This window comes from Ovis canadensis, chromosome 16 (genome assembly GCF_042477335.2).
Source record: "Ovis canadensis isolate MfBH-ARS-UI-01 breed Bighorn chromosome 16, ARS-UI_OviCan_v2, whole genome shotgun sequence".
In the NCBI taxonomy this organism is placed as follows: Eukaryota; Metazoa; Chordata; class Mammalia; order Artiodactyla; family Bovidae; genus Ovis; species Ovis canadensis.
This window is the reverse complement of record NC_091260.1, coordinates 76,139,162-76,164,222: the sequence shown is the minus strand read 5'-3', so window position 1 is coordinate 76,164,222 and position 25,061 is coordinate 76,139,162. Positions and strand designations below refer to the sequence as shown.

Here is a 25,061-nt window from a genome sequence, read left to right as displayed (position 1 = left end):
AAGGTTAGATCACAGTCGGGTTCAGTTCAGTTCAGTTGCTCAGTCGTGTCAGACTCTTTGCGACCCTATGAACTGCAGCACACCAGGACTCCCTGTCCATCACCAACTCCCGGAGCCTACCCAAACTAATGTCCATTGAGTCGGTGGTGCCATCCAACCATCTCATCCTCTGTCATCCCCTTCTCCTCCTGCCCTCAATCTTTCCCAGCATCAGAGTCTTTTCAAATGAGTCAGCTCTTTGCATCAGGTGGCCAAAGTATTGGAGTTTCAGCTTCCACATCAGTCCTTCCAATGAACACCCAGGACTGATCTCCTTTAGGATGGACTAGTTGGATCTCCTTGCAGTCCAGGGGACTCTCAAGAGTCTTCTCCAACACCGCAATTCAAAAGCATCAATTCTTCGCCGTTCAGCTTTCTTTATAGTCCAACTCTCACGTCCATACGTGACTACTGGAAAAACCATAGCCTTGACTAGACAGGCCTTTGTTGGCAAAGTAATGTCTCTGCTTTTGAGTATGCTGTCTAGGTTGATCATAACTTTCCTTCCAAGGAGTAAGCGTCCTTTAGTTTCATGGCTGCAATCACCATCTGTAGTGATTTTGGAGCCCCCCCAAAATAAAGTCAGCCACTTTCCACTGTTTCCCCATCTATTTGCCATGAAGTGATGGGACTGGATGCCATGATCTTAGTTTTCTGAATGTTGAGTTTTAAACCAACTTTTTCACTCTCCTCCTTTACTTTCATCAAGAGGCTCTTCACTTTCTTCCATAAGGTTGGTGTCATCTGCATATATGAAGTTATTGATATTTCTCGCAGCAATCTTGATTCCAGCTTACGCTTCATCCATCCCAGCGTTTCTCATGACATATTCTGCATATAAGTTAAATAAGTAGGGTGACAATACACAGCCTTGACATACTCCTTTTCCTTTTTGGAACCAGTCTGTTCCATGTCCAGTTCTAACTGTTGCTTCCTGACCTGTATATAGGTTTCTCAAGAGGTAGGTCAGGTGGTCTGGTATTCCCATCACTTTCAGAGTTTTCCACAGTTTATTGTGATCCACACAATCAAAGGCTTTGGCATAGTCAATATTGCAGAAATAGATGTTTTTTCTGGAACTCTCTTGCTTTTTCGATGATCCAGCGGATATTGGCAATTTGATCTCTGGTTCCTCTGCCTTTTCTAAAACCAGCTTGAACATCTGGAAGTTCACGGTTCATGTATTGCTGAAGCCTGGCTTGGAGAATTTTGAGCATTTTATTAGTGTGTGAGATGAGTGCAATTGTGCAGTAGTTTGTGCATTCTTTGGCATTGCCTTTCTTTGGGATTGGAATGAAAACTGACCTTTTCCAGTCCTGTGGCCACTGCTGAGTTTTCCAAATTTGCTGGCATATTGAGTGCAACACTTCCACAGTGTCATCTTTTAGGATTTGAAATAGCTCAACTAGGATTCCATCACCTCCACTAGCTTTGTTTGTAGTGATGCTTCCTAAAGCCCACTTGACTTCACATTCCAGGATGTCTGGCTCTAGGTGAGTGATCACACCATTGTGATTATCTTGGTTGTGAAGATCTTTTTTGTACAGTTCTTCTGTGTATTCTTGCCACCTCTTCTTAATATCTTCTGCTTCTGTCAGATCTGTACCACTTGTGTCCTTTATTGAGCCCATCTTTGCATGAAATGTTCCCTTAGTATCTCTGATTTTCTTGAAGAGATCTCTAGTCTTTCCCATTCTGTTGTTTTCCTCTGTTTCTTTGCATTGATCACTGAGGAAGGCTTTCTTATCTCTCCTTGCTATTCTTTGGAAATCTGCATTCAGATGGGTATATCTTTGCTTTTCTCCTTTGCTTTTCGCTTCTCTTCTTTTCACAGCCATTTTGCTTTTTTGCATTTCTTTTCCATGGGGATGGTCTTGATCCCTGTCTCCTGTACAATGTCATGAACATCTGTCCATAGTTCACCAGGCACTCTATCAGATCTAGTTCCTTAAATCTATTTTTCACTTCCACAGTATAATCATAAGGGATTATGATTCTATACAGTCAATATAGAAGGTTGCTATTGTTTAGTCGCTCAGTCGTGTTTGACTCTTTTGTGACCCCACGTGCTGTAGCCCGCCAGGCTCCTCTGTCCGTGCGATTTTCCAGGCAAGAATACTAGAGTGGGTTGCCTTTTCCTTTTCCAGGGAATCTTCCAGACCCAGAAATCAAACCCATGTCTCCTGCATTGGCAGGTGGATTCTTTTTCACTGAGCCACCTTTTGTCCTTTTATCACTTTCAGTTTCTCACAGATGAGAGACCTTAAAGAGAGACACTGGGCACTGAAAGAAGTGCTGTGCAGTTTACATTAATATGTTGTTCAGAAATAATGTGGTTTTCAAATTTTTCTTTATTTGGATATCTTAGTGTGATACAAGTGAAATCTGGTATTTATGAGAATCTATACAGTTCATGGTATATTATTAATTTCTGAAGAGGAACTATTTTTGGATTAATTTGATTTTTTTAATATGTGACATTAAGAACTTCAAGTTCTTTAGGTTTCGTTTTAGGAGCTATCTGGGGATTTCCAGGTGGTACGGGTAAAGAACCCACCTGATAATGCATGATACGTAAGAGTTGCATGTTCGAACCCCAGGTCAGGAAGATCCCCTGGAGGAGGGCATGGCCAGCCACTCCAGTTTTCTTGCCTGGAAAATCCATGGACAGAGGAGCCTGGCAGGCTACAGTCCATAGGGTCGCAAAGAGTTGGACAGAACTGAGCAACTTAGCACACACACATGAGCTGTCTAATGAAAAGTGAAAAGTTACATATAATTTCTGAATGAAATCTCAAGATTGTAGTAAAAATATCAATCTTCCTAAGTGAATTAAATGTAAATCCAATAGGAGATTAATATGTTTTATTAATCCTTGTTTTCTTTAGGAACATGTCTTTTGGGTGGTGTCTTTAAACACACTGTTCATTCTTGTTTTTGGTAAGTGGTGTTTTGCTTTTATTTATGATATTATGATAGGAGTTTAGTTTTTTCAGACATTGCTACAGGTTTTGTTTGGTTTTAACCTGATATGAAATATAAGAATGGAATATATGAATGGAACTTATATGGAATATATGAAAGGAGTTTTAGACAGTCATCTGGCATAGGAAGGCCCTAGGTATACAGATATTTTCTTTCCTAAGCAGCACTGACTGCTGTTACTGCCAGCTCTACTGTTGGGCATTTCTGTCTCTTTTTGTAGCAGCTGGTTTTAGACTGACTTGAGAATATACAGTGTCCCACTTTTGAAATTAATTTTGTGCTGATTATTTCTGTGTTCTTTCCTGTGGCAGAAGGTCTTGTTTTTAATCTGTTAAAGTCCTGACCAAGACCTTTCCAGAGACCTTGGCTTGGAAGCTGTCGGAGAGAGAGATACGGGTTTGAGGAAAGACAGTGAACTTAGCCCGAGTGTCACTCCCCTCAGAACCAGATTCCAGTAATGCCGTGACTTCCAAACACTTCACAGCTGTACCTGTGAGGTTTCTGTGACAGCACTGAGAGTCCCTCCAGTTGGGGGTCATGAGAGAAAGGAAGGCAGAATTGAGATGCAGCTCACAAGTTTTTCTGCTTTGGGGGAAGATAGGGAAACTGAGTCAAGTAACTAAGGTTCCTCCAGCAGTTCTTCAAGGTGGAGTCTGATAGACTTGGGTCATTGGTTAGACCATGTTTCGGGTGTCCTGGAGAGACTGCAGGTTGCAGACTGACCTTAGAGTCCTCTTAGTGCCTCACTGTCTGCCCCTTTCTAATTACTTCTTGATGCCATCTTCTACCTTGCTCCTTTGACTCTGTATTTCCTCTAAACTGAAAGTTAGATCTAAGACCTGATTTGATTCAGGGTCAATACTTGCAGGACAAAACCTTCACTGGTCATGCATTGCCCGATAATACGACATATCAGGAGGTACCCGATGTCCGGTTCTCCACCTTTGTCTTTGGTTCAGGTCATGGTATCTTGAAGCCATTATCGTTAGGTTTCATGTTTCCCTTTAACCACCAGAAAGTAATCTGTGGGAGGTGGTATTTTATTATCATGCAAATATCTAGTGTTCCATCAACTTTTTACCTAATAATTTTGTTAGCCATTGATATTTGCCTGGATTAATTTATGTTTATTAGGCATTGCAAAATGGTAATTTTCAAATTCCGTCATTTTAAAACATTCATTGGCTGGTTTTCCTATAAAGAAAAGCTCGTTCTTATCAGTTGGAACCGTTTCGTTAATCTGAAGCAGCAGGTCAGATGTGCAGTTCTTTTCCTTTAATTATTGGCACAGACTGCTTTCCTTGCTGATAAAAGTGTTTTGTGTTATGTTGCTTTTTTTCCTCTTGTGGTTTTTGGCATTCCCTTTTTTGAAGATTATGAACTCATGGGTTTGTATATATTCAGTGTTTTCTTTAGTTTTGGGGTTCTTTTTGACACAGCTTCTTCTCTTTGGCCTGTGAGACCCTTTTCACAATGGTTCTTGTGTCCTTTCATTGTGAGCTTATTAGAGCTTGATAACTTTTTTGTTTTCTGGTTCTAGAGAATACCACAGGCAATACATTTTTGGTTCTGGGGTCTTTCATTTCTCTAAGAAGCCTTTGTTCCTTTTAGTGGGGTTGGTACTAGGAGTGTTCATTCTTTTGATTTTGAAGTTTTCATTGAGTTTTTCCCCCCTTTTAGCATTTTGCCCTTACCACATCGGTCACTTTTCTCTTGTTGGTTTGGGATTTGAAGAACACGTGAGTATGATACTTTCACAAACTTAATTTCAGTAATTAAACCCTAAATTTGATGTATGTTGAGTAAGTAATAATATTGTAAAGAGTTATTTCATTTCTCTGTCTGCCTTACATGAAGGAGTAGTTTATCTGACACCACCTTGTTCATGTCTTAAGCGAAAAGCGGCTCAAGACATAGAAATGTTGGGAGGTGTGGAAGGTGTTCTCTGAACCTCGTGAGGCACAGTCTTCCTCCCTATGGGGCAGGCGGGAGACATGCTGTGGGGAAGCTTTCTTACAGACTGACCTTTTCACCTGACCACTGGCTTGCGAGCTCCATTCTCTCCCTTTTCCCTAGTTGCCCCATAGTGAATTTAGAAAGGTAACGAGATGTTAATCAGTTTTTTTAAATGTTGATCTGTGTCAGAATGATGAGCTGTGGTATCTTCTAAATAGTTTGCTCTAATTTTGACATTTATGGTTATTTTCCAGAGATAGATAAATATTGGGATGGACAACTACTATTTTCAGCGGGGGCGGGGGTGGGGCAGAGTTAGTCCTTTGAGGACAGCTAGCATAGTTGGAACATTCTGGTCCATTTGTGTGTGTGAATCCTGAGAAATCACATTCTGAAGTTTCCGAAATGGCAAAGAGACATGTTCTGGTATTTAATGCACCTCTCCAGATTCTCACTCGATGAATGTGAGAACTTGAAAAGTCAGATAAATGCTTTGATACATTTTAATAGCACTTGCTGTGTGATATTCAGGAACCAAAAGGTGAGCAGTGTTTGTCACAATCCAAGCTCTTGCTCTTTGTAAGTTGAGAATGAAACAGATTTACAGAGCAAAGAAAACTGGAACCGTGGCGGTAGGAGAGAAGGTGGCTTGGTTGCACGTGGCCGGTGAATAGCCCAGGCCGTGTGCTGCTCCTTTAGCACTCAGCCTTTAGCGGGTCCACTTCAGCGTGGACTAGAGTGCAGACTGTTACAGCTTCTTTCTTATTTTTGTAAAATTTAATTCACTGTACTCTGATTTTGTCTGCTTGAGCAAAGTGTTAGTCTTTAATTTTTCCTCATCTTTTTGTAGTAAATTTCAGTCATTGGGAGAATCCGGTTTGCAGAATTGTCATCCAGAGGGGATTTTATGGACGGTTATAGAGAGTTATATAGTCAACTTGGATTGTTTAATAAACATTGTTTAATGGGTATAGGCCATGTAGTAAAATTAATATTTAATTTATTTTCTTTTGTCTAGGTCCAAGCATCTCATTTTGAAGGCCTAATCACAACCATAGTTGGGTACATACTTTTAGCAATAACATTGATAATTTGTCATGTATCCTTTAATGAACCAGGTTGGGGTTCAGTAATGTTACTATTATTAACCCAAGAGTTATTCTTATTGATGAAAACTATTTTTCTCCACTAGTCCTTCTTAGTTGAAGTTGTGGGTATTTGTAGTGAGGATGAGAGCAGAAAAAATTGAGATAAATTAATTCTGTCTGTCAGATAGTACTGAGTGTTGCCTAGTTACCTGTTTCATTGTATCTGTACTATTTTGAAATAAACAAGTTTTTTGTTGTTGTTGGAGTATAGTTGATTTACATGTGTTATACAGCAAAGTGATTCAGTTATACATATATATGCATTATTTTTAAAAATAATTCTTTTCCATTATGGTTTGTCATAGGATATTAAATGTTTCTCTGTGCTATACAGTAGGACCTTGCTGTTTATCTGTATCTTTTCTTAAATGTTCAGTTTTTCCTTGACGACACACTGTAGGGATTGGCAACCCTTGTTAAATTTCATAGGTCTCGTCGCTTGCTAGGAGTCTGCTATATTGTTGTTAAGGTAATTAATTCCTTTTAATAAATTAAGACTGGAAATACTTTCTCCCCATTTAGGTGATATTGATGACCTTTATTTTTACTTAAGGTCTCTTTGTTAGTGGTGGTAGAAATTGGAGTTTTCCCTCTCATTTGTGGCTGGTGGCTGGATATCTGTTCCTTGGTGAGTTTATTTTTCATTATCTAATACAATCTAATAATTTAAAAGCTTTTTAAAAAGTCTTTAGAATGGGTTCCTTTTACTGGAAAGCCAATATTTGATGATAATTTATTTTTTTTTGAGAATGTATCATCATAGATTCTCAATGTCGTTAATTTTTCCTGAGTACCTGATTTTTGTGAGGTTTGTACACATATTTGATGTTAGACTGTTTTGACTGGAACCTTTCTACTAATTAGTGAAGAACTTTCTTACTTAACTCTTCTCACTTTCATAAAGATGCCAAGATGTTATAAACGTAAAAAGAGTAAATCAAAGGAGTTCCCTGGTGGTCTGCTGGTTAGGACTCAGCACTTTTACTGCTGTGGCCCAGGTTCAGTCCCTGGTTGGGAAACTCCTCAAAGAAAGAAAAAAGGAAAAAAAAAAAAGAAAGAAATCTTATAAGAAGACTACCTTTATGGTAATAAATTCAACCCTAACCATTTGTTTTAACTAAGATGCTCAGTCTTCATTAAAATCTTTAATGGCTGTCAGTGATAATCAGTTTCTTCTCAAAAAATAATTAAATATAGAAAAGCTGCCTTTTCTGAGGTAACATTTTCTCTCATAGTATTAAAACCCACCATTAATTTAGATCTGTAACCAAGAGAAGAAGGTATTATGGTAACATAAATGTTTCTTTCACAATAGCAACATTGGTAAAGTTCTTATTCACAAATAGATCCATCAATATTGCCTCTTTTAAATTTTTCAAAATGTCATGTATGTCTTTGAAATAGCATTCAACCTTATTTCTACTATGAAATGCCTTTAAGGGAACTGTAATCCTAGAAACATCAGAACTTTCATGTATGGTGATTGATTCCCTTCCTAGAATGTGAAGATGTTAATTCAGCAGAGGTGAGTGGTACAGATCTCTCTCACCTATTCTGTCTTGATTTAGGAAATGTTTGATGCTACTCTGAAAGATCGGGAGCTGAGCTTTCAGTCGGCCCCAGGCACTACCATGTTTCTGCACTGGCTGGTGGGAATGGTGTATGTGTTCTACTTTGCCTCCTTCATTCTGTTACTGAGAGAGGTAAGCTCCACGGGAAGTGCCAACATTGCGCCTTCATGGAAAGGACTTCTGCTTTAACGACGTGGCATGCCTTAAAGGCTATGATGATTTCCTAGCTCAGTCTTTTTCTCTTTATTGTAAGAGGGAATAGCTGTAGACTAGTTTGGCTCAATTGCTTTAAATCATGTTTAAGTTATTGGTCTCAAAAACTGGCAGGTTTTATTATTTCTGTCAGTTTGAAATATGAGTAGAGTGAGGGGAAAATTTAAATAAAAGCACTTGTTTTACTTGGTATGTATTTTAACCATCCTCAAATACGTGTTCTTGGACTTCTTTATGTGATGTGAGCCTATTTTGGACTTCATTCAAGGACATGCTAGAAATTCCCAAAGGGTATGGTTTCACAGGATCAGATGTGTAAAATGGTCTTGAAGCCGTTTATACTCCTTAAGTATAGTATGATAGTGGGGCTTCTTTATGATTCTGGTTCAGTTGCCAGGTGGGAGCTTTTACCAATCCTGGTTTCAGAATACGGTCCTTACTGATATGAAGACAGTAAAACAGTGTGAGTGTTTGACTAGGATGCATCTCATGCTTAGTCACCTGGTGCAAAAGGAAGTGTGAGACTTGAGTAATTGTAATAAATGTACTTTCTGCTCTGAATTCTTTCCCCAAACAGTACTGTACACTGACTCTGTGCCAGCCTCTGTGCTGTATGCTGGGGTAATCGGGAGAAACAAGGACAGAGTGCCTACTCAGTGTTACATTCTGGAAAGGAATACAGCCAGGGAGCAAGTCCACTTACTCCACGAGAGCAGTGCTGGAGAAGCAGGGCTGAAGGAGCAGGCTGGCAACTAGTACAGTGTGAATGGAACACTGACGCACAAAGGCATAAAGCTATTCATGGTTACTCCGCTCTTTTGAGAGATTTGAGGAGCTAGGGATGAGGTGGGGTCCAAAATATTCTCCTGAAACATAAGAGTATAAGTTCAGTAATTCTGTTTGCAAATAAAGCCTTTATTCTTGTTTTGAAACTAGTGATTAAAACTAAGTATATTTTTCAAATTGTAATTTTATGTGACCTCTAAATTACATTCTTCATTGATAAAATATTTTATACTGAATTTTTTCATTTTATCAATGTGGTAGTTTTTTGTTGATACAGAATCATAGTATTTTGGAGTTAGATGGAAACTTAAAGGTTTCCATCTAACTGTAATAATTGCTTTGTTTGAAAAATGGAAAAACAGAATTTGGGCAGATGAGAGACTTTACACAGGGTAGCTCAATGAGTTTGGGCCACCCAAAACTAACCCTCAGGCTCATCCATTGTCCCATCACCCACAACCTCTAGAGTTGATGCTTTCTCCTGAGCCAGGGAAAATGATGTAATAGGTAGTCACTTGAAGATACTGAGAAGCTGAAGGGTTTCTTAATTAAGGTAAGTCGTCTTGAAAAGTGTAAGACTGAAATCACATCTTTTGTTAAGGATAATTATAAATTATAACCCAATTCTTCCCAGATTATACAATATAGTTATAATTTTTATAAAAATACTTACTGTTCATCTTGGAAGTCTAGATTTCTTGACAGATTGTACTTAGTAAAATTTTTCCATTGAATGATTAAAAGCATCAGAGAACATCAGGCACAGGATAGTTTTAATTCTGATATAGGAACTTCTTTTCCAAGTAGAGTTACATGAATTTTCTAGGGCCAATTTCTTAAGATGCCAAAATAATTTAAAAAGCTTCTCTGTTAATGTTTTAGCTCATATACAGAGACAGAAGACATTGATGGATATTTATAGCATTTGAAATAAATTTTCAGGTACTTCGGCCTGGTGTTTTATGGTTTCTAAGGAATTTGAATGATCCAGATTTTAATCCAGTACAAGAAATGATTCATTTGCCTATTTATAGGCATCTTCGAAGATTTATTTTGTCAGTGGTAAGTGTAATTTTTTTTAATGATTTTGAAGTAAAATGGGTTACCCTTGAGTTTTTTTGTTTTTTTGGTCAGAAGGACTGGTAGAGTGGATTGAATAATTTAGGTTTATCTACACCTGTGGAAGTTGGTTATCAAATAGTTATTTTGTTGGTTTCTTTGATAAAATGTTAATAAACGAAAATGCCTTTTGGTTCTTTAGAAGTATAATTAATTGCCTAATTATGGGTTTCAGAATTATGTTTAATTTGCATTTAAGCAGTAGAGACTTGTTAATAGCTTCTAAATTAAACTCTTGGGATTTCCCAAGTGGGGCTGTGGCAAAGTATCCACCTGCCGATGCAGGAGATGCAAGAAATGTGGGTTCAATCCCTGGGTCAGGAAGATCCCCTGGAGGAGGGCATGACAATTCACTCCAGTATTCTTGACTGGAAAATTCCATAGGCAGAGGAGCCTGGCTGGCTGTGTAGTCCATGGGGTTGCAGGGAGTCGGACACAGCTAAGTGACTGAGCACAGCACATTAAACTCTTAATAGAACCATCTCAAAATTTCTTCCCTGGGTGGAAAAAGAAATTGCCCAGTTAAATCTTAAGTTTTTCCAAGATAAAATTCTAAAAGCAATATTGTGAGCCCTTTGGAAACTTTTGTGTCATTAGTATGGGTTCTCTCCTACTGTCACCGGTGGTTTATTATGCGGCAGACAGTTCTGATCCTTCATTGCGAGCTTCTAGCTCTCTTTTCGTATACCGTGCCGTGGTTATCCTTTGTGGCTCCTGTCTGAGCCCTTGTGTCCTAGAGAGAGAGGAGCAGCTGTCCTAGGAACTCGTCTTCACACAGAGTGACCCAGGTGTAGTGTGTTGAGTGAGAACACTCAGTGCCCTGGGCATACGTCGACCTGAACTGGACTCTGCCGTCTCTCACGAATGGTGACAGTGGTGCCCGGCCTGCCCTTTCTCTTGCTGCAGATTGTCTTCGGCTCCATCGTCCTCCTGATGCTGTGGCTGCCTATACGGATAATCAAGAGTCTGCTGCCTCATTTTCTCCCATACAATGTCATGCTCTATAGGTAAGTTTTTGATATTTGGAAGCTTTACAATTAAAAGTCTGTTAGAGACTTGATACTCAGAGTACATACATTTAATAAAACATTTCATTTCTCACAGATATTAGCAGTCATCTGATAACTAAAATTTTCCATATGAACATTAGCAGTTATATTTTCCAAAGAAAGACTTTCGTTTTTCTGCATATGCAGTGTTCCTTTGTTTAGCATTGAAATGTTAGCATTCCTAATGAGAGGTACCTAGTAGTGTCATCTTTATATGAAAAGCATTACATCGTAGGTAAGGTAGCCATAGTTAAACATGTAATTACAGATGAAGATAGGCTTATAAATGGAAAAATATTATTTTGATTTAAAGACTAAAGTAACCTGGAAACCTAGTCTCCTACATTCCCTTCTTCAGTGATTTGTATCTTCTCTTCAGTCATCTAAATATGCCAGGCAAATTGAATTTCTTCCTCAGATTTACTTGTAATTGTCTCTCAATCTTGTCAGTTCTAATTCTTTATGATCTCTTATAAAAATCAATGATATACCACTTAATATTTTAGGCCTTTTTCTTTTTCTCCGTTTATAATCCATCTGTAACAAATCTCCCTCTTCCTCTATGATATGCATAGTAATATATGGGTAGTGTAGAATGACATACAAGGCTTGGCATAATCTCACACTGCCCTTTTTTTTTTTTTTTTCCCTCACACTGCCTTTTGAGCCTCTTGTCCAGCATCGTCTGACTGGAATTCTACTCCACAGCCCCACGCAGCCTCCATTGAGTCTCCCCATAAAGGCCTAGCTGTTCCTGGTCTTTCCCTCTCTGTTTGTAGTGACCTTCTGCAAGCTTTTGCTGTCTCTCCTCAGAATCCAAACTGAGGTTTTATTCTCTTGAGTTTTTTGCTATCTAGAGTAAGTCACCTCCCCGTCCTTGTGTGTTCAGTTGTAGCGAGGACCAGAAAGCATAGTTGGTCCTATGCATTGTTGGAATAGTCCCATCTTGGCAGTCGGTTACACCTAGAAGTTCAGTGGAGCTGTTGTAACAGTGTGTAGTGCATTCTTCCATTCAGCAAGATTGAGGGCCCATCATATACTAGGTGCTTCTCTGTGTGCAAGGGATGGAACAGTGAACAAATCAGAATCAGGAACAATTTGTGTCCTTCTGGACTTGTCTTTCAGTGGGGGAGATAGCCAATAAAATAGGTAAAATATGTAATATGCCAGAGAGTCATAAGTGCTGTGGGAAAAAATGAACAAAGAAGTGACTAGTGAGGCCCTGAAGTGACAGTTGAGGAGGCCCTGAGGAGGTGATGAGGGAGTGAGCCGCGTGCATCTCTGAAGGCGAAGGGCCCTTTGCAGCTGGGCAGGCATGTGCAGCGGCATTGAGTTTGGGTTGAGGAGCAGCTGGAGGCCAGTTTGGCGGCACTGAAAGAAGGAGAAAAGTAGTTGGCTGGGAGTCGGAGAGGTCGTGGGAAGCTGGGTCTTCCAGAGCCTTGTAAGCCATGGTAAGCACTTTGGCTTTGAGTGGTTTGAGGGGTGGGGGTTTTGGGGAGGTTGAGCAGAGAGAGCAGTGATCTGACGTAGGTTTCCCAGGGTTCAGTCTGGGTACTGTGACTAGACGAGCCAGGTTTGGGATGGCCAGGGCAGAAGCAGGAAGCCAGCCAGGAGGGTAGTGCCACATCCTGGTGAGAGGCGAGGGTAGCTGAGATGGAGGAAGTGGCCGTGGCGTCAGGAGAGGTGGTTTGATTTAGGGTGCGATTAGGGTACAGTCCATAGGATTCTCTGTATGTTTGAATGAAGGGTGAAGAAAGGCAGCGAAGGATCTAAGTTTCTGTCCTGAGCACCTGAAGGATGGAGTTGGCATTTACTAAGAAGAGGGAGATTGTGGAAGAGCAGGGTTTAAGGAGGAGTGGGAATTTGATACTGAGCACGATCAATTTAAGATGTCTTGGGTGTTCTGTGAAACGTTGGGTTGGCTCTTTGGGTATGTAAATTAAGGATTAGGGCAGATGTCTGATAGTACATAGAAGTTTACAGAAGGTTGCTGTCTTAAGCCACAGGAGGTTGCGTGCATCCAGAGAGCACATGCAGATGAGAATAGAGAGAGCAAGGGCCTTTCATTGTGTCCAAGTCAGGGAGATGAGGAGGAACCAAAACGCCTTGGCGAGGTGTCCATGGAGAAAACGTTCTGAGGAGCGCAGAGTGGCTGGTGGTGTACTACACTACTAATATAGCCAGTGAGTTGCAGACCAGGACCTGCCCGTCACTCTAACAACACGACAGTCATGTTAGATGACTAACCCTAACCCTAACCCTAACCCTGACAGTCATCAGGAACGGTTTTGGTGATGTTTGAGGGAGATGCCTTGTTGTCTTCAACTGAGAGTGGATGTGAGGTGATAAAGGCAGTAAGTTCATGCGACTCTTCAAGGAGTTTTACCATCATTCCATTAAATGTTTAATATGGTACAGGGTGGGGGTGACAATGGAAATTGAATCTACATTGTGAGTTTTGGCTTTTTGTAATTATCTTAGTGATGCTCCAGTGAGTGAACTGTCCCTTGAGCTGCTTCTGCTTCAGGTTGTCTTACCAGCGTTACTCGAACAGGGACACACGCGGCAGTGGCTGAAGGGACTGGTGCGAGCCTGGACTGTCACTGCTGGATACTTGCTGTAAGTACGGCAGGTGCCACATAGGCGTGTCATTTGTGATCGTTTAGTAACCTTTCTGAAAAAGCATGCCCCACTCAGGAAGAGTTAGTTTTAATAAGAGACATTTTGATGATATCTGCAAGTGTATATAATACTTATGAAAGCTTTTCTAATTATTGCTATACTTTTATGGAGAATGTATACATGTGTTGGGAGGCTTCCCAGGTGGGTCAGTGTTAAAAATCACATGCCAGTGCCAGAGACACGGGTTCGATCCCTGGATCAGGAAGATCCTTTGGAGAAGGAGATGGCAACCTACTGCTATATTCCTACCTGGAGAATCCCAGGGACAGAGGAGCCTGGCGGGCTACAGTCCATGGGGTCGCAAAGAATCTGACAGGACTTAGCACGCATACATGCATGTTTTTACCCTCTTATAGAGGGGTTGCGGCCCAAGTTCTTTCATTAAACTGGGTAAAAGTAAAATGCTTTATAGTGCATTAAAAACAAACCAAGTTACCATTTTTTAGGAAGTCCTAACCTGATAAATTAGGATTGGAAAGGGTCAGTTTTTATTCCAATCCCAAAGAAAGGCAGTGCCAAAGAATGTTCAAACTACTGCACAATTGCACTCATCTCACACGCTAGCAAAGTAATGTTAAAAATTCTCCAAGCGAGGCTTCAACAGTATATGAACTGAGATACCTTAATGTGAAATATGGGCATAATTTGTTTTTTTGTGCTTCACACTTACAGTATTTTTTTTTATAAATTGAAGGTTTGTCAGATGATGGTTAACATTCTTTAGCAGTAAAGTATTTTTAAATTAAGGCAGGTACCTTGTTTTTTAAAGACAGTGCTACTGCACCCTTACTGGATTATAGTCAAGAGTAAGCATAGGTTTTATATACACTCAGAAACCACAAGTCTTGACCCCTTTACTGCAATGTTGGCTTTCTTGTGGTGTCCGGGCTAGACCCACAGTGCCTCCAGGGGATGCCCGTGTGCACTGGGTTCTGCTTGAACATGTATCCTCCTCTAACGGCTCAGTGGCTTGCCATGCCTCCTCCCTCCCCGTCTCATTTGTGCTGTAACTCATTTGTGGCTTGGAGGTTTTAGTTGAGCTGCATATCATAGCAGACACGGTAGTCATCTGTAGTGAAAGGAGAAATTGATACTTTTTTCCCTAAAATTCTTCACATAGAGTATCTTGTATGTTGTACACTTTTTTTTCCCCCAGTTACTGATTTTTCTCAGATGTTGGCTGAAGAAAACATAAAATAGATCAAATTTATGGGGTATTCTGTATGTTAATTAACTTTACATTTGGAAGGGTTTCATTTAAAGCAGGCAGCAACATTTAGAGCAGATTAAGGTAATGGTAGTGCTCTGCATAGGTTCTACTTATACCTTTTCTTCCCTAAGTAATAATTATTAAGGATCACCAGTAATTATAATCATAGTTGTTATTACAGACAGTGTCATGTCTGCTGTTTTATTCTGAGTGAGAATTTTTACTGATGCAATTTTTACACAGGGATCTTCATTCCTACTTGTTGGGAGACCAGGAAGAAAATGAGAACAGTGCAAACCAACAGGTTAACAATAACCAGCATGCCCGAAATAACAACGCTATTCCCGTGGTGGGGGAAGGCCTGCACGCAGCCCACCAAGCCATACTCCAGCAGGGCGGGCCTGTCGGCTTTCAGCCTTACCGCCGGCCTTTAAATTTTCCACTCAGGGTAGGTACTGTACAGACTTAACAGAAGATTTTTCAGGTTTCTGTTGAGAACTTTTGCTGCTGTTATTGGTACTGTTAGTATAGAGTCCTTGGTATAAACACATCTTACAGTCATCTGAGGAGAACCTATCTTTCACTCCTCTCATTCTACAATACGTTATGTATGTAAATGTCAGGTAAGTTTATCAAATTTTAGACATGAGCCATGGAGTTGGGCGTCCATGTGCCATTGGCCCCTGCCATTTGTAAGGAACAAGAAGACTCTAGATCAAATAAGAAATCAACATTCTTGATTCATTTCCTGTGTCAGGAACTGGAATCCGCATTTTAGAGTTTTTCTCTCTTTAATCCTTGAAGTATTAATCCCAGTGCTCCAAGGAATGAGTAGTAATCTTTTGTTTATATCTGATAAAACTGAAGACCAGATTGGTTAAGGAAGTGCCTGCCAAGGTCACCAAGACCTTCCTCCAGATGCTACCGAAACTGATCCTTCAGGGGTCTCCAGGGACCTTCAGGGTGTTAGATTCCATGGTCCGGTCTTGGTCCTCACCTCACTTGCTGTATTAGTAGCACGTTACATGATTGCCCACTTCTTGTTCCACAAAACACTTTTTTGGAAGTTGTTCAAGAAGCTTCATGGAGGAGTTGATACTTTTAAATCTTTAAAATTAGATCAAGCAGATTAAAAAAAGCAGGTGTGAAAAGGCATTCCAGGCCTATTGTCAGGACAAGAGGCACATTGAGATGTATGGACCTGCAGGGAAGCGAATGGATGGAGTTGAGGCAGGAGGTGTAGGTGAACTGCCAGAGATGGAGGAACTGTGAGAGACGAGGCTCTTCAGTTGACAAAAGATCCTTTCCTAACCAGAAGGTACTGTGTGGTCCAGATTAGAGAGAGGACCACCACAGGGTCTGTCAGGCAGGCAGTGGAAGCTGACCGAGTCTCCATGCCCGGTCGTGCGGTGTTCCCGCTGGTGCTTGCCGTCTCCCTGCCGGAGCCCTGCCCTCAGGGCCTGGTTGGGTCCAGGTAGGCAGCACTCTTTATATCTCTCTGTCCAGGATGGCCACTTCCTTCTTGTCTCAGGGTGTTTCCTTTCTATCTACACTTTTCCATATAGGAGCCATCAGCTATAGCTATGATGATTGTTTACTTTTAAACTTAATTAAAAATAAATACTACTTGTAGACATGTGGTAAATTATCTTGAATGGTGGATATTCCTTCGCAGCATATATGTATATCAGACCACACTGAACACTTTATTATTAATATAGTTTAATTTGTCATTTATATCAATTAAGCTAAAAAAAATAACAATTCTTGTAGACATACTTTAAGTACCTAGAATTTTAAATTCCAGCATTCATTCACACTGACCCCCTGTAAAGTGTTTGGTGGCCTCATGTACCCATAGCTCCCGTGTTCAGCAGTGCAGGTGTAGACATCTCCATCATCAGAGTGTTCTGATTGGATGGCACTGTTATAGAGTAAGCTTTCTTTTCATGAAAAGTTGTTTTTGAGAATTTGATAAAAATAAGTGGCTATTTTTAGTTTTAATGAACAGTGAGTGAGGGAAAATGTAAGTTGATCGTGTTTTATCTTTGTGCTCTCTGATTTAAAATATATTTGCTTGTTATTTGCTGATGTATCTGATTATATTAAAGTGGAAGCAGTTTCCTTTTAGCCAGAGTTATAGTTAATATTATCTAAAATGAAAGTTTCCTTTTTATGTAAAATGGAACGAGTCTTGGAAATGCCAGTATAGACAGTTTGTTTTTTACTGAGAGAATTGTGTTGATTCTTTGAGTGGTGTCCTAAAATACATTGAGCACGTGACTACTGTTTATGCACTGCTGTGTTTTGCCTTGCAGATATTTTTGTTGATTGTCTTCATGTGTATAACCTTACTGATTGCCAGCCTCATCTGCCTTACTCTACCAGGTATGAGCTTGTCCTAGCTCTCTGCTAATGACATCATGAAAAGATGCTACATTTTAACAGGGTATATTTTGCTGAGATGTGATCTTTTCATCAAAGATAAACTTGAAGCAGTTTTCCCTTCATTTTTATTGAATGTAGGGTACATGGGAACAGAGTTCAAAGCCAGTCACAAAGTATCAAAAGCAGCTCACTTCCCCCCAGCCTCCTTGTTAGTGCTTCATAGCAGCAAGAAAACCGGAATCATACTGATGTGTTAGCCACTTAAATCATAACCAAGTGGAAGATACTTTCCAGGTTTTATCAAGCATACAAATGTATAGTGAGCTAGTGTCTTGATTATAGCACTCAATATAACTTTATAAATCAGATTTACCTTAAATACTTGAATTTTCTCCCATGTGGGCTAAGGCTGAGAAGGAGCAACTAATTAATTTCAAGTGAAGTTTCTTAAAAAAATTATTTTCTGATTTGTGTAAGAGTTGTGATTTAACTTAAACTGGTAAAAATAAAGTTTTTTTTTAAATTTTGTTTTAACTGTTTCTTCACTGATTTTTGACTGCTCCTGAGTTCACTACTCAGATCTCAACTGTTAAAATGACAAAGCCTGGTTAACCATTGCTAAGTCACTTGAGTTGTGCCTGATTCTTTGCAACCCTATGAACTGTAGCCTGCCAGGCTCCCCTGTCCATGGGAATTTTCCAGGCAAGAATACTGGAGTGGGTTGCCATGCCCTCCTCCAGGGGGATCTTCCTGACCCAGGGATCAAACCCACGTCTGTTATGTCTTCTAGGTTTGCAGGTGGGTTCTTTACCACTAGTGCCACCTGGGGAGGTGCAGTGAAATAAACATATTTTTGAGAAAACTTAAATTTTTGAACTTTGGACAGCTTTGTGGTTTTTAAGTTCCGTTTTCATTTTTATCAGAAATATTAAAAAGTTAACAGAGGAAAGAAATCCAGTTTTATTACTTGAATTTGGCAATACAAGTACTTTAATCTCATTAAAGATTGTTAAGTAAATACTTCCCTGTTAATCCACTCCCAGCATCTGGGGAAAGGAATGCAGCTATGTTTAATTACAGAAATACTTGTCATAGTACACATTTAAGGTGGTGAGGATGCTGTTTTCCCACAGGTTACTTTCCTATAGCTACATTTTAACTAACGTTAAGTTACTACAAACTAGAAACGAATCTAACCTCTCAAAAACACTTTAGAAGTATGTGAAGTACAGAATTAAAAGAAAGCTTTAAATTTTTTAAAACCAGCCAACCAAAACAACAAAAACTTTGGAATAAAAATCAGTTCAGTTCAGTCAGTCAGTCATGTCCAACTCTTTGCAACCCCATCAACTGCAGCACACCAGGCTTCTCGTCCATCACCAACTCCCAGAACTTGCTCAAACTCATGTCCACTGAGTCGGTGATGCCATCCAACCATCTTATCCTCTGTCTTCCCCTGCTCCTGCCTTCAATCTTTCCCAGCATCAGTGTCTTTTCCAGTGAGTCAGTTTTTCACAAGTGAAAGTGAAAGTGAAGTCGCTCAGTCGTGTCCGACTCTTTGCGACTCGTGGACTGTAGCCCACCAAGCTCCTTCTCCGTCCATGGGATTCTCCAGGCGAGAATACTGGAGTGGGTTGCCATTTCCTTCTCCAGGGGATCTTCCCGACCCAGGGATCGAACCCAGGTCTCTCACATTGCAGGCAGACGCTTTAACCTCTGTACCACCAGGGAAGCCCCAGGTAGTCAAAGTATTGGCGCTTCAGCATCAGTCCTTCCAGTGAATATTCAGGACTGATTTCCTATAGGATTGGCTGGTTTAATCTCCTTGCTGGAGTAGAAATACATATATACATAGAATGCTTGACATTTTTACAGAATTATCAGTGATACTTTTAAATCTTTAACAAGCATATGTGTTTATTTCATGTGACATTTGCATGTGTTTGTCTTTAAAAATTACTTATCTTTATACCCAAGCTGTTTTGTGATACTGCAAAGAAGTCTGTAATATTATTAGCATTATGGCCTATAAACTTGACTGTTGAGGTGGTTTGATTGGGATTGGAGACAGTGTGGGTCAGTGATCCAGAGCATGATCTTGGTCATGTAAACGTGAGTTCCCCTTCAGCCGCCACCCTCGTGTGCCCTCGGTAGGGGCCTTGGTTTCTCAGTCTTCAGAATGGAGGGTCGTTACTGCTTGCAGAGTTGTTGGCAAGATTAATGAGAAAATGTACGGAAAATGTTTAACCCAGCCACTTGTTCCTTTTAGACATTCAAAAATAACAGATAAGTTTAAAACAAAATAAAACGGATAACTACTGTGTCAAGGAGAAAGAGACACTGGAAAGGGGGTCTTGATCTTCTTTCCAGCTTTATTAGGGAGTAACCATGTGAAGAAATTATATAAATGATCTTGCCTGATAGATTTTTGTGGGTACATTGTGGAATTTATTTGTAATAACTCTTTGAGGCCATCCCTTAGACAACTTTCACATATTTCCTAAGTTTCATTTTATTTTTTTCCTGAGAAAATTAGTGTGAGATTCTTTTTTTGTTGTGCCCACTTATTAAAATAAGCTTAGTTTTCTATCTTAATGAATGAGCTAAATGAAAGAAAGTTACTCTAAATTCCTTATAATGTTGCTAAATATTAAAAATATTGACAACACAAATAATAGAAAGTATATTCTCCATTTGTGTCCTGTTACATGCACAATCATTTCATTTGATGATCCAGACAGCAAGAACACCCCGCTCCTCAAGTCATTTCGGTCCCCAGAGAATAAGCAGTTGGCCTCGCAGGTGGCCATCCAGGTCACAGGGGAGCTTGTACCCAGTGACTTGCTGTGGTTTGGTTGTATCTTAAGTTATGACTTTATCTTTAGAGTTTGGGGGGTTTTGTTTTTATTTTGTTTGCTCTTAATGAAGACACTGATACATCAAAACGTGCTGTCTTTTTAATAATCACTTACAATGATTGAAAGAATTGAAAATACTGGTAGTACAACATTGACATCAAGATTAGAGTTGTTTTTGCACGATCGCATGTCTCATTGATCAGCCTTTGTATTTTCAGTATTTGCTGGCCGTTGGTTAATGTCATTTTGGACCGGGACTGCCAAAATCCATGAGCTCTACACAGCTGCCTGTGGTCTCTATGTTTGCTGGCTCACTATCCGGGCAGTGACGGTACTCGTGGCGTGGATGCCACAGGGACGCAGAGTGATCTTCCAGAAGGTCAAGGAGTGGTCCCTCATGGTAGGCCTTTCTAGTCAAGACTGGTCCTGTCTGACAGCAGTGGTGAATGTTTTTCCAGTGGTTTCTTTAAATCTTTTCACTTTGTTTCTTCACTGTGTTGATTGTGTCAAGAAAGTTGATTTTTTGAATTAAAAGGAGTATTCCTTTAAGGCAGTAGTTTTCTGGTTTTACTTTGAAAAATACAGTCCAGATATATCTGAGGGTTAAAAGAAAGTCATGCTATTAAATGATCCAGTAATGCCCTTGAGACATAAGATAGTCTGTAGAATTTAAAATCAGTTTGTTTAAGTAGAAATTTCCTTGAAAGTCATTTTTTCTAAAATTTGATTAAGTTCTTTTAATATATAAAAACTTGACTTCAGGTTTCAGTCAGTGTTATCTATATAAATGAGATTCTTTTAATTATAGTCTGTTGTTATTCAAGACTGTCCTGGCTAGTGTGAAAGTATAGTAGGTAATGGGAATTATTACTCTCAGTAAAGAACTTAGTTGTCACAGGAGTGGGGGAAAATGTCATTATAAGATGATTGTCTAAGGGTGGCAACTTATTGATTGATCATAATGTTGATTATGACTGATAAATATGTTTAGGTCACTGCTTTATGCTTTTTCATTTGTATAATCAACTCTACTTTTGTATCTGAATTTTTATTTTGATTTTACTAGGAGTTTAATAGCTATTTAATATTCATGTTTAAAGAAAACCACAAGAGATTCATTGTATATTAAGAATAGAGGGATTTGATTGCTGTGTCATCTGTAGATAATGAGATACTTAACTATATTTAAATAGAGAAACTAGCCAGTACCAGTTTTCATTTGATATTCCTCCACACCATATTGCTATGTAAAGAAATGACTACTGTGTCTTAATGCACACCGTCTTAGTCTCTTGATGTTGAAACAACTGTCCTTACTGAGACTCCCTTAAGAAAAAGGGACATCAAGGCCACTTTAAAACTAATTTCTTTGTCAGGATTTCATACGGGCTCTTACATGTTACCTCTTCCTTCTTTTTGTGCCAATTTCTATTTTGCCACTTTGTCCAAATTCTATAGCTGTGCTAATAGAATAACCATGTGGCTGGTGGCTACCATCTTGCACAACACAGATACAGGTCGTTTCTGTCATCTCAGTAAGTTCTGTGGGAACTGAACTTCCCACAGAAGTAAGGACTTCCCACAGTCCTCAGTTCCCTAAGAACGTACTGTTCTAATTTGATCAGCTTGGTTAATTACCTTAACAAGGGTTATGCAGAATGCGTCAACTATATCAGTCCATCTCAGAGGTCACAGGTCAGCCTGTGAGTGGGCCACCATTGGCTCAGGGGCGTGGAACAACCAGGGAGATGATAAACACTGGCAGTAACTCTCTAAGACGGAGGGTTGGAGACTTGGTCAGCTTCTTGGACAAACAGAAGCCTATTCCTGAGACTTAGATTGAGAAAAGTAGCACAGCCACTTGGTTAATATATGTAATAAGATAACTTTGTAGCAACATAGTAATATGTTTAGTAGTAATTTCATGCTTTTGTTAAGTAGCTTGAGTTTTTGTAGTTATACATTCAGATCTCATTTAAACATGTAACATAAAAAGTGAGTTGTTTAAGGTATGTATTTGTTCTATTAGGTGTCAGGTCAAAGAAGAATAAACTTCACGTGAGATAAAGTGTTTGGCTAGAAGTCAGGGAGACTGTCTAACTCAGTGGCCTTTCGCCTCCCACTAGATAATGAAGACTGCGGCTGTGGCAGTGCTGCTGGCTGGGGCGGTCCCACTTCTTCTGGGGCTTCTGTTTGAGCTGGTTGTTGTTGCTCCCCTGAGGGTTCCTTTGGATCAGACTCCTCTTTTTTACCCGTGGCAGGTAAGTGCATGTCTTTTGCTCATATTTCCTTTTGTATTTGGAATCAGAAAAATTCTCAGGTGTTTAAAGTGATTTTAAGCAGCTTGTTTAGAAAGACTCCTTAATTTTTTCTATTGTAGGAGCTCTTGTAAAATTGATCAGATAATGCATTTTACCTTTTGAAATATGCAGGTCATGTATAAAGTAAGTAAGTAAAGTAAGTAATACCTTACTTTATCAGTTAAAATGTTAAAATAGTTAAATCAGTTAAAATAGTTAAATAGTTAAAATCAGTTAAAATAGGCTTCACTAATGTTTAAAAATGCAAGCTAATGTGTTGGTCTTTTCACTTTTAGTTAGGTTGATGCCTTGCTCCATTTAGTTTTGAGCCTTGAAGCTATAACCTACATTTTTGAATAATTACACATTTTCCCCCACAAGAGTCACAGGCTTATTAAAAACAACATTCTGAGGTTAACTGCAGGTCATAGCAAAGGCCTTAAAATACACGTGGAAAAAGAGATTTAATTTTTCTGTCATACTTAGAGCCTGAAGTTAACATCACAGACCTCAAATTTTTGAGAGATTAGGGAAAGAGTGGATATTGACTTCAGTCATTCAAAGCCTTTTCAGCTTTGTTTTAAAAATAAACTTTTCAGAGATGAAAATTTTGTCTGCTTTCCTGATGAAGAACTTCTGTAAACTTCATTTAGCAGCAGATACATTCGAGTGCTTTAATGTGTGCCCAGCCCCTGTGCAGTGTAACTCAGATGGGAGCGAGGCTAATGCAAGGACTTGCAGGGACCTTGTAGGCTGGTGGGAAAGACCGGTAGACAGTGCTGTGGTGGGGCATGCGTGAGGAGCACAGCATTAGGGGGCGAGGTACTCACCCATCTGGGGGGGCGGTTCACGTACGGTTTTCTGTAGAGACGATGTCCAGGACAACATAGTAGAGTGCAGAGGAGTGGGCGAGAAAAGAAGTGTATTCCAGAAAGGAACGAGTGGGCAGGCCCTGAAGTGAGACAGCACACACAGGGGACACTGCTCATAGGTTAGAACCTGAGTGAAAGTGAGCAAAAAAGGGAAATTGTTAGGTGTATGTGATGCCTTCCTGTAGGAGCTGAATTGCAGTGTAGTGTAATAGCATCAGGGACTGAAGGAAAGCTGTTTTTTCACAGAATAATAGCATCTATGAAAAATAGAGGAATTAAGGGAATTAATTAGGAAAATCATTATTTTGCAATAATTAAAATAATTGATTCCTGGGATTGTCAGTGAATACTGAACCCATCAGGTGAAAGTTGATGGGTTGCTCTTTGGTTACTGTGCTGCAGTAACAAGTTACCTGACAGCCCTGGCTTACTGGCTCAAAACAATCATTTATTCTGTCCATAGAGTCTGTGGGTCAGAAGTTAAGCCAGGGCGTAATCTGTTCATATCTGATTCATGTTCTCTGGGGTCTCATGTAGGAGACTCAGTGGCTGAGTGTGATTTGACAGCTTTAGCTGACATCATTTGGAGATGTCATCACTCATGAGAGGGCTGGCACTGGTCATTGCCCCTCATTTGGGCTCTTGGCTGAAGCCCCTGGACCTATTTGAGCTTTTTTATAGCTTGGAGGCTCAAGATACTTGGGCTTCTTCCAGTGCACTTCAGGGAAATGAGTGTCCCAACCAACAAGGCAGAGGTTACATCAGCTTTCATGGCCTCCTCTCACAAGTCCTGCACATTGCTTTTCACTGCCTCCTACTGGGTACGAGCAGGTCGCAAGTTGGCTCAGATCTATGGGAAGTGGCCATAGCCCCCTACCACTCCATGGGAGAAGAATTTGTGGTCATGTTTTAAGGCCACTACAGTGCAGAAGTGTTGGTTTGCATGGTGACAAAGTGTCACTTTTCAGATTACTTGATACCCGAAAGGGAAACAGCTTCATAGAGGAGGGGTCAGCAGACACTGCCTTGACCCGCGTGATCATTGCAGATGTGGCCAGCAGATGCTCTGTGCCTCCTGAGGTCGTGTGGCACGTTGCAGTAAGAACATCAGAACAGCCCGAGTCCAGGAGCTGTGCCTCCTGTTGGATATGAACATTTGGCGGAACATCAGCATTATATTGCCACTCTGACCGTGAGGGATCACAACAAAATTAAGGCCCCCCATAATCATGTCTGAATGCAGGCAAAGCATGAGCGTTGTCCAGACCACACAAATGACTAAACGTGCCCATGCCTGGCTGCTCCTTCGTTTCCAGCTGCAGTTTTATTAGCCTCAGTCTGTCCTGTCTTCTGGATAAGATTGATTAAAATATCAAATTATGGATTACCAGGACTTTTCTAATGGGCTTCCCTGGTGGCTCAGACAGTAAATCATCTGTCTGCAATGCAGGAGATCTGGGGTTGATCCCTGGGTTGGGAAGATCCTCTGGAGGAGGGCACAGCAACCCACTCCAGTATTCTCGCTTGTAGAACCCCATGGACAGAGGAGCCTGGCGGGCTACTTTTCTAAATAGCATCTGGAATAGAGCAAAGCCCTGCTCCCTTAAATTCTCCTCAGAGCACTTCACACAGGCCAGAGAACTAGAATTAAGCCTTTGCTAACACTCGTACTCAGGGCTCTGAGTCCTCCCCACTGTCTGTTCTGCCTCACCGCGTTGAGTAGTGATGCAGCTTGTTCACCTGTATATGTGTTCTTGGTGGTCTTGACGGTGTCTGACATCCTGACTTTGGCGGAGTAGTTGAAATTACTGTTTCAACAATGCTTATATGTTGTGACCCATCAGTTTCACTTTTCAGAAACCCTGCAAAGAAATATTTACACGTG

At 40.2% G+C, this 25,061-nt stretch overlaps 1 protein-coding gene across 1 annotated transcript in view; it reads left to right on the top strand.

Moving 5' to 3' along the window:
• MARCHF6 (membrane associated ring-CH-type finger 6) overlaps positions 1 to 25,061 on the top strand; it is a 74,904-nt gene that overhangs the window by 38,214 nt on the left and 11,629 nt on the right. Inside the window, exons 10-22 of the mRNA XM_069556098.1 lie at positions 2,928 to 2,979; positions 4,705 to 4,763; positions 5,999 to 6,079; positions 6,529 to 6,597; positions 6,682 to 6,756; positions 7,697 to 7,831; positions 9,641 to 9,760; positions 10,724 to 10,824; positions 13,348 to 13,485; positions 15,002 to 15,206; positions 17,077 to 17,146; positions 20,223 to 20,404; positions 22,131 to 22,265. Of these exons, the coding sequence (XP_069412199.1) occupies positions 2,928 to 2,979; positions 4,705 to 4,763; positions 5,999 to 6,079; positions 6,529 to 6,597; positions 6,682 to 6,756; positions 7,697 to 7,831; positions 9,641 to 9,760; positions 10,724 to 10,824; positions 13,348 to 13,485; positions 15,002 to 15,206; positions 17,077 to 17,146; positions 20,223 to 20,404; positions 22,131 to 22,265 (1,422 nt within the window). The remainder of the gene's footprint in view (positions 1 to 2,927; positions 2,980 to 4,704; positions 4,764 to 5,998; positions 6,080 to 6,528; positions 6,598 to 6,681; positions 6,757 to 7,696; positions 7,832 to 9,640; positions 9,761 to 10,723; positions 10,825 to 13,347; positions 13,486 to 15,001; positions 15,207 to 17,076; positions 17,147 to 20,222; positions 20,405 to 22,130; positions 22,266 to 25,061) is intronic.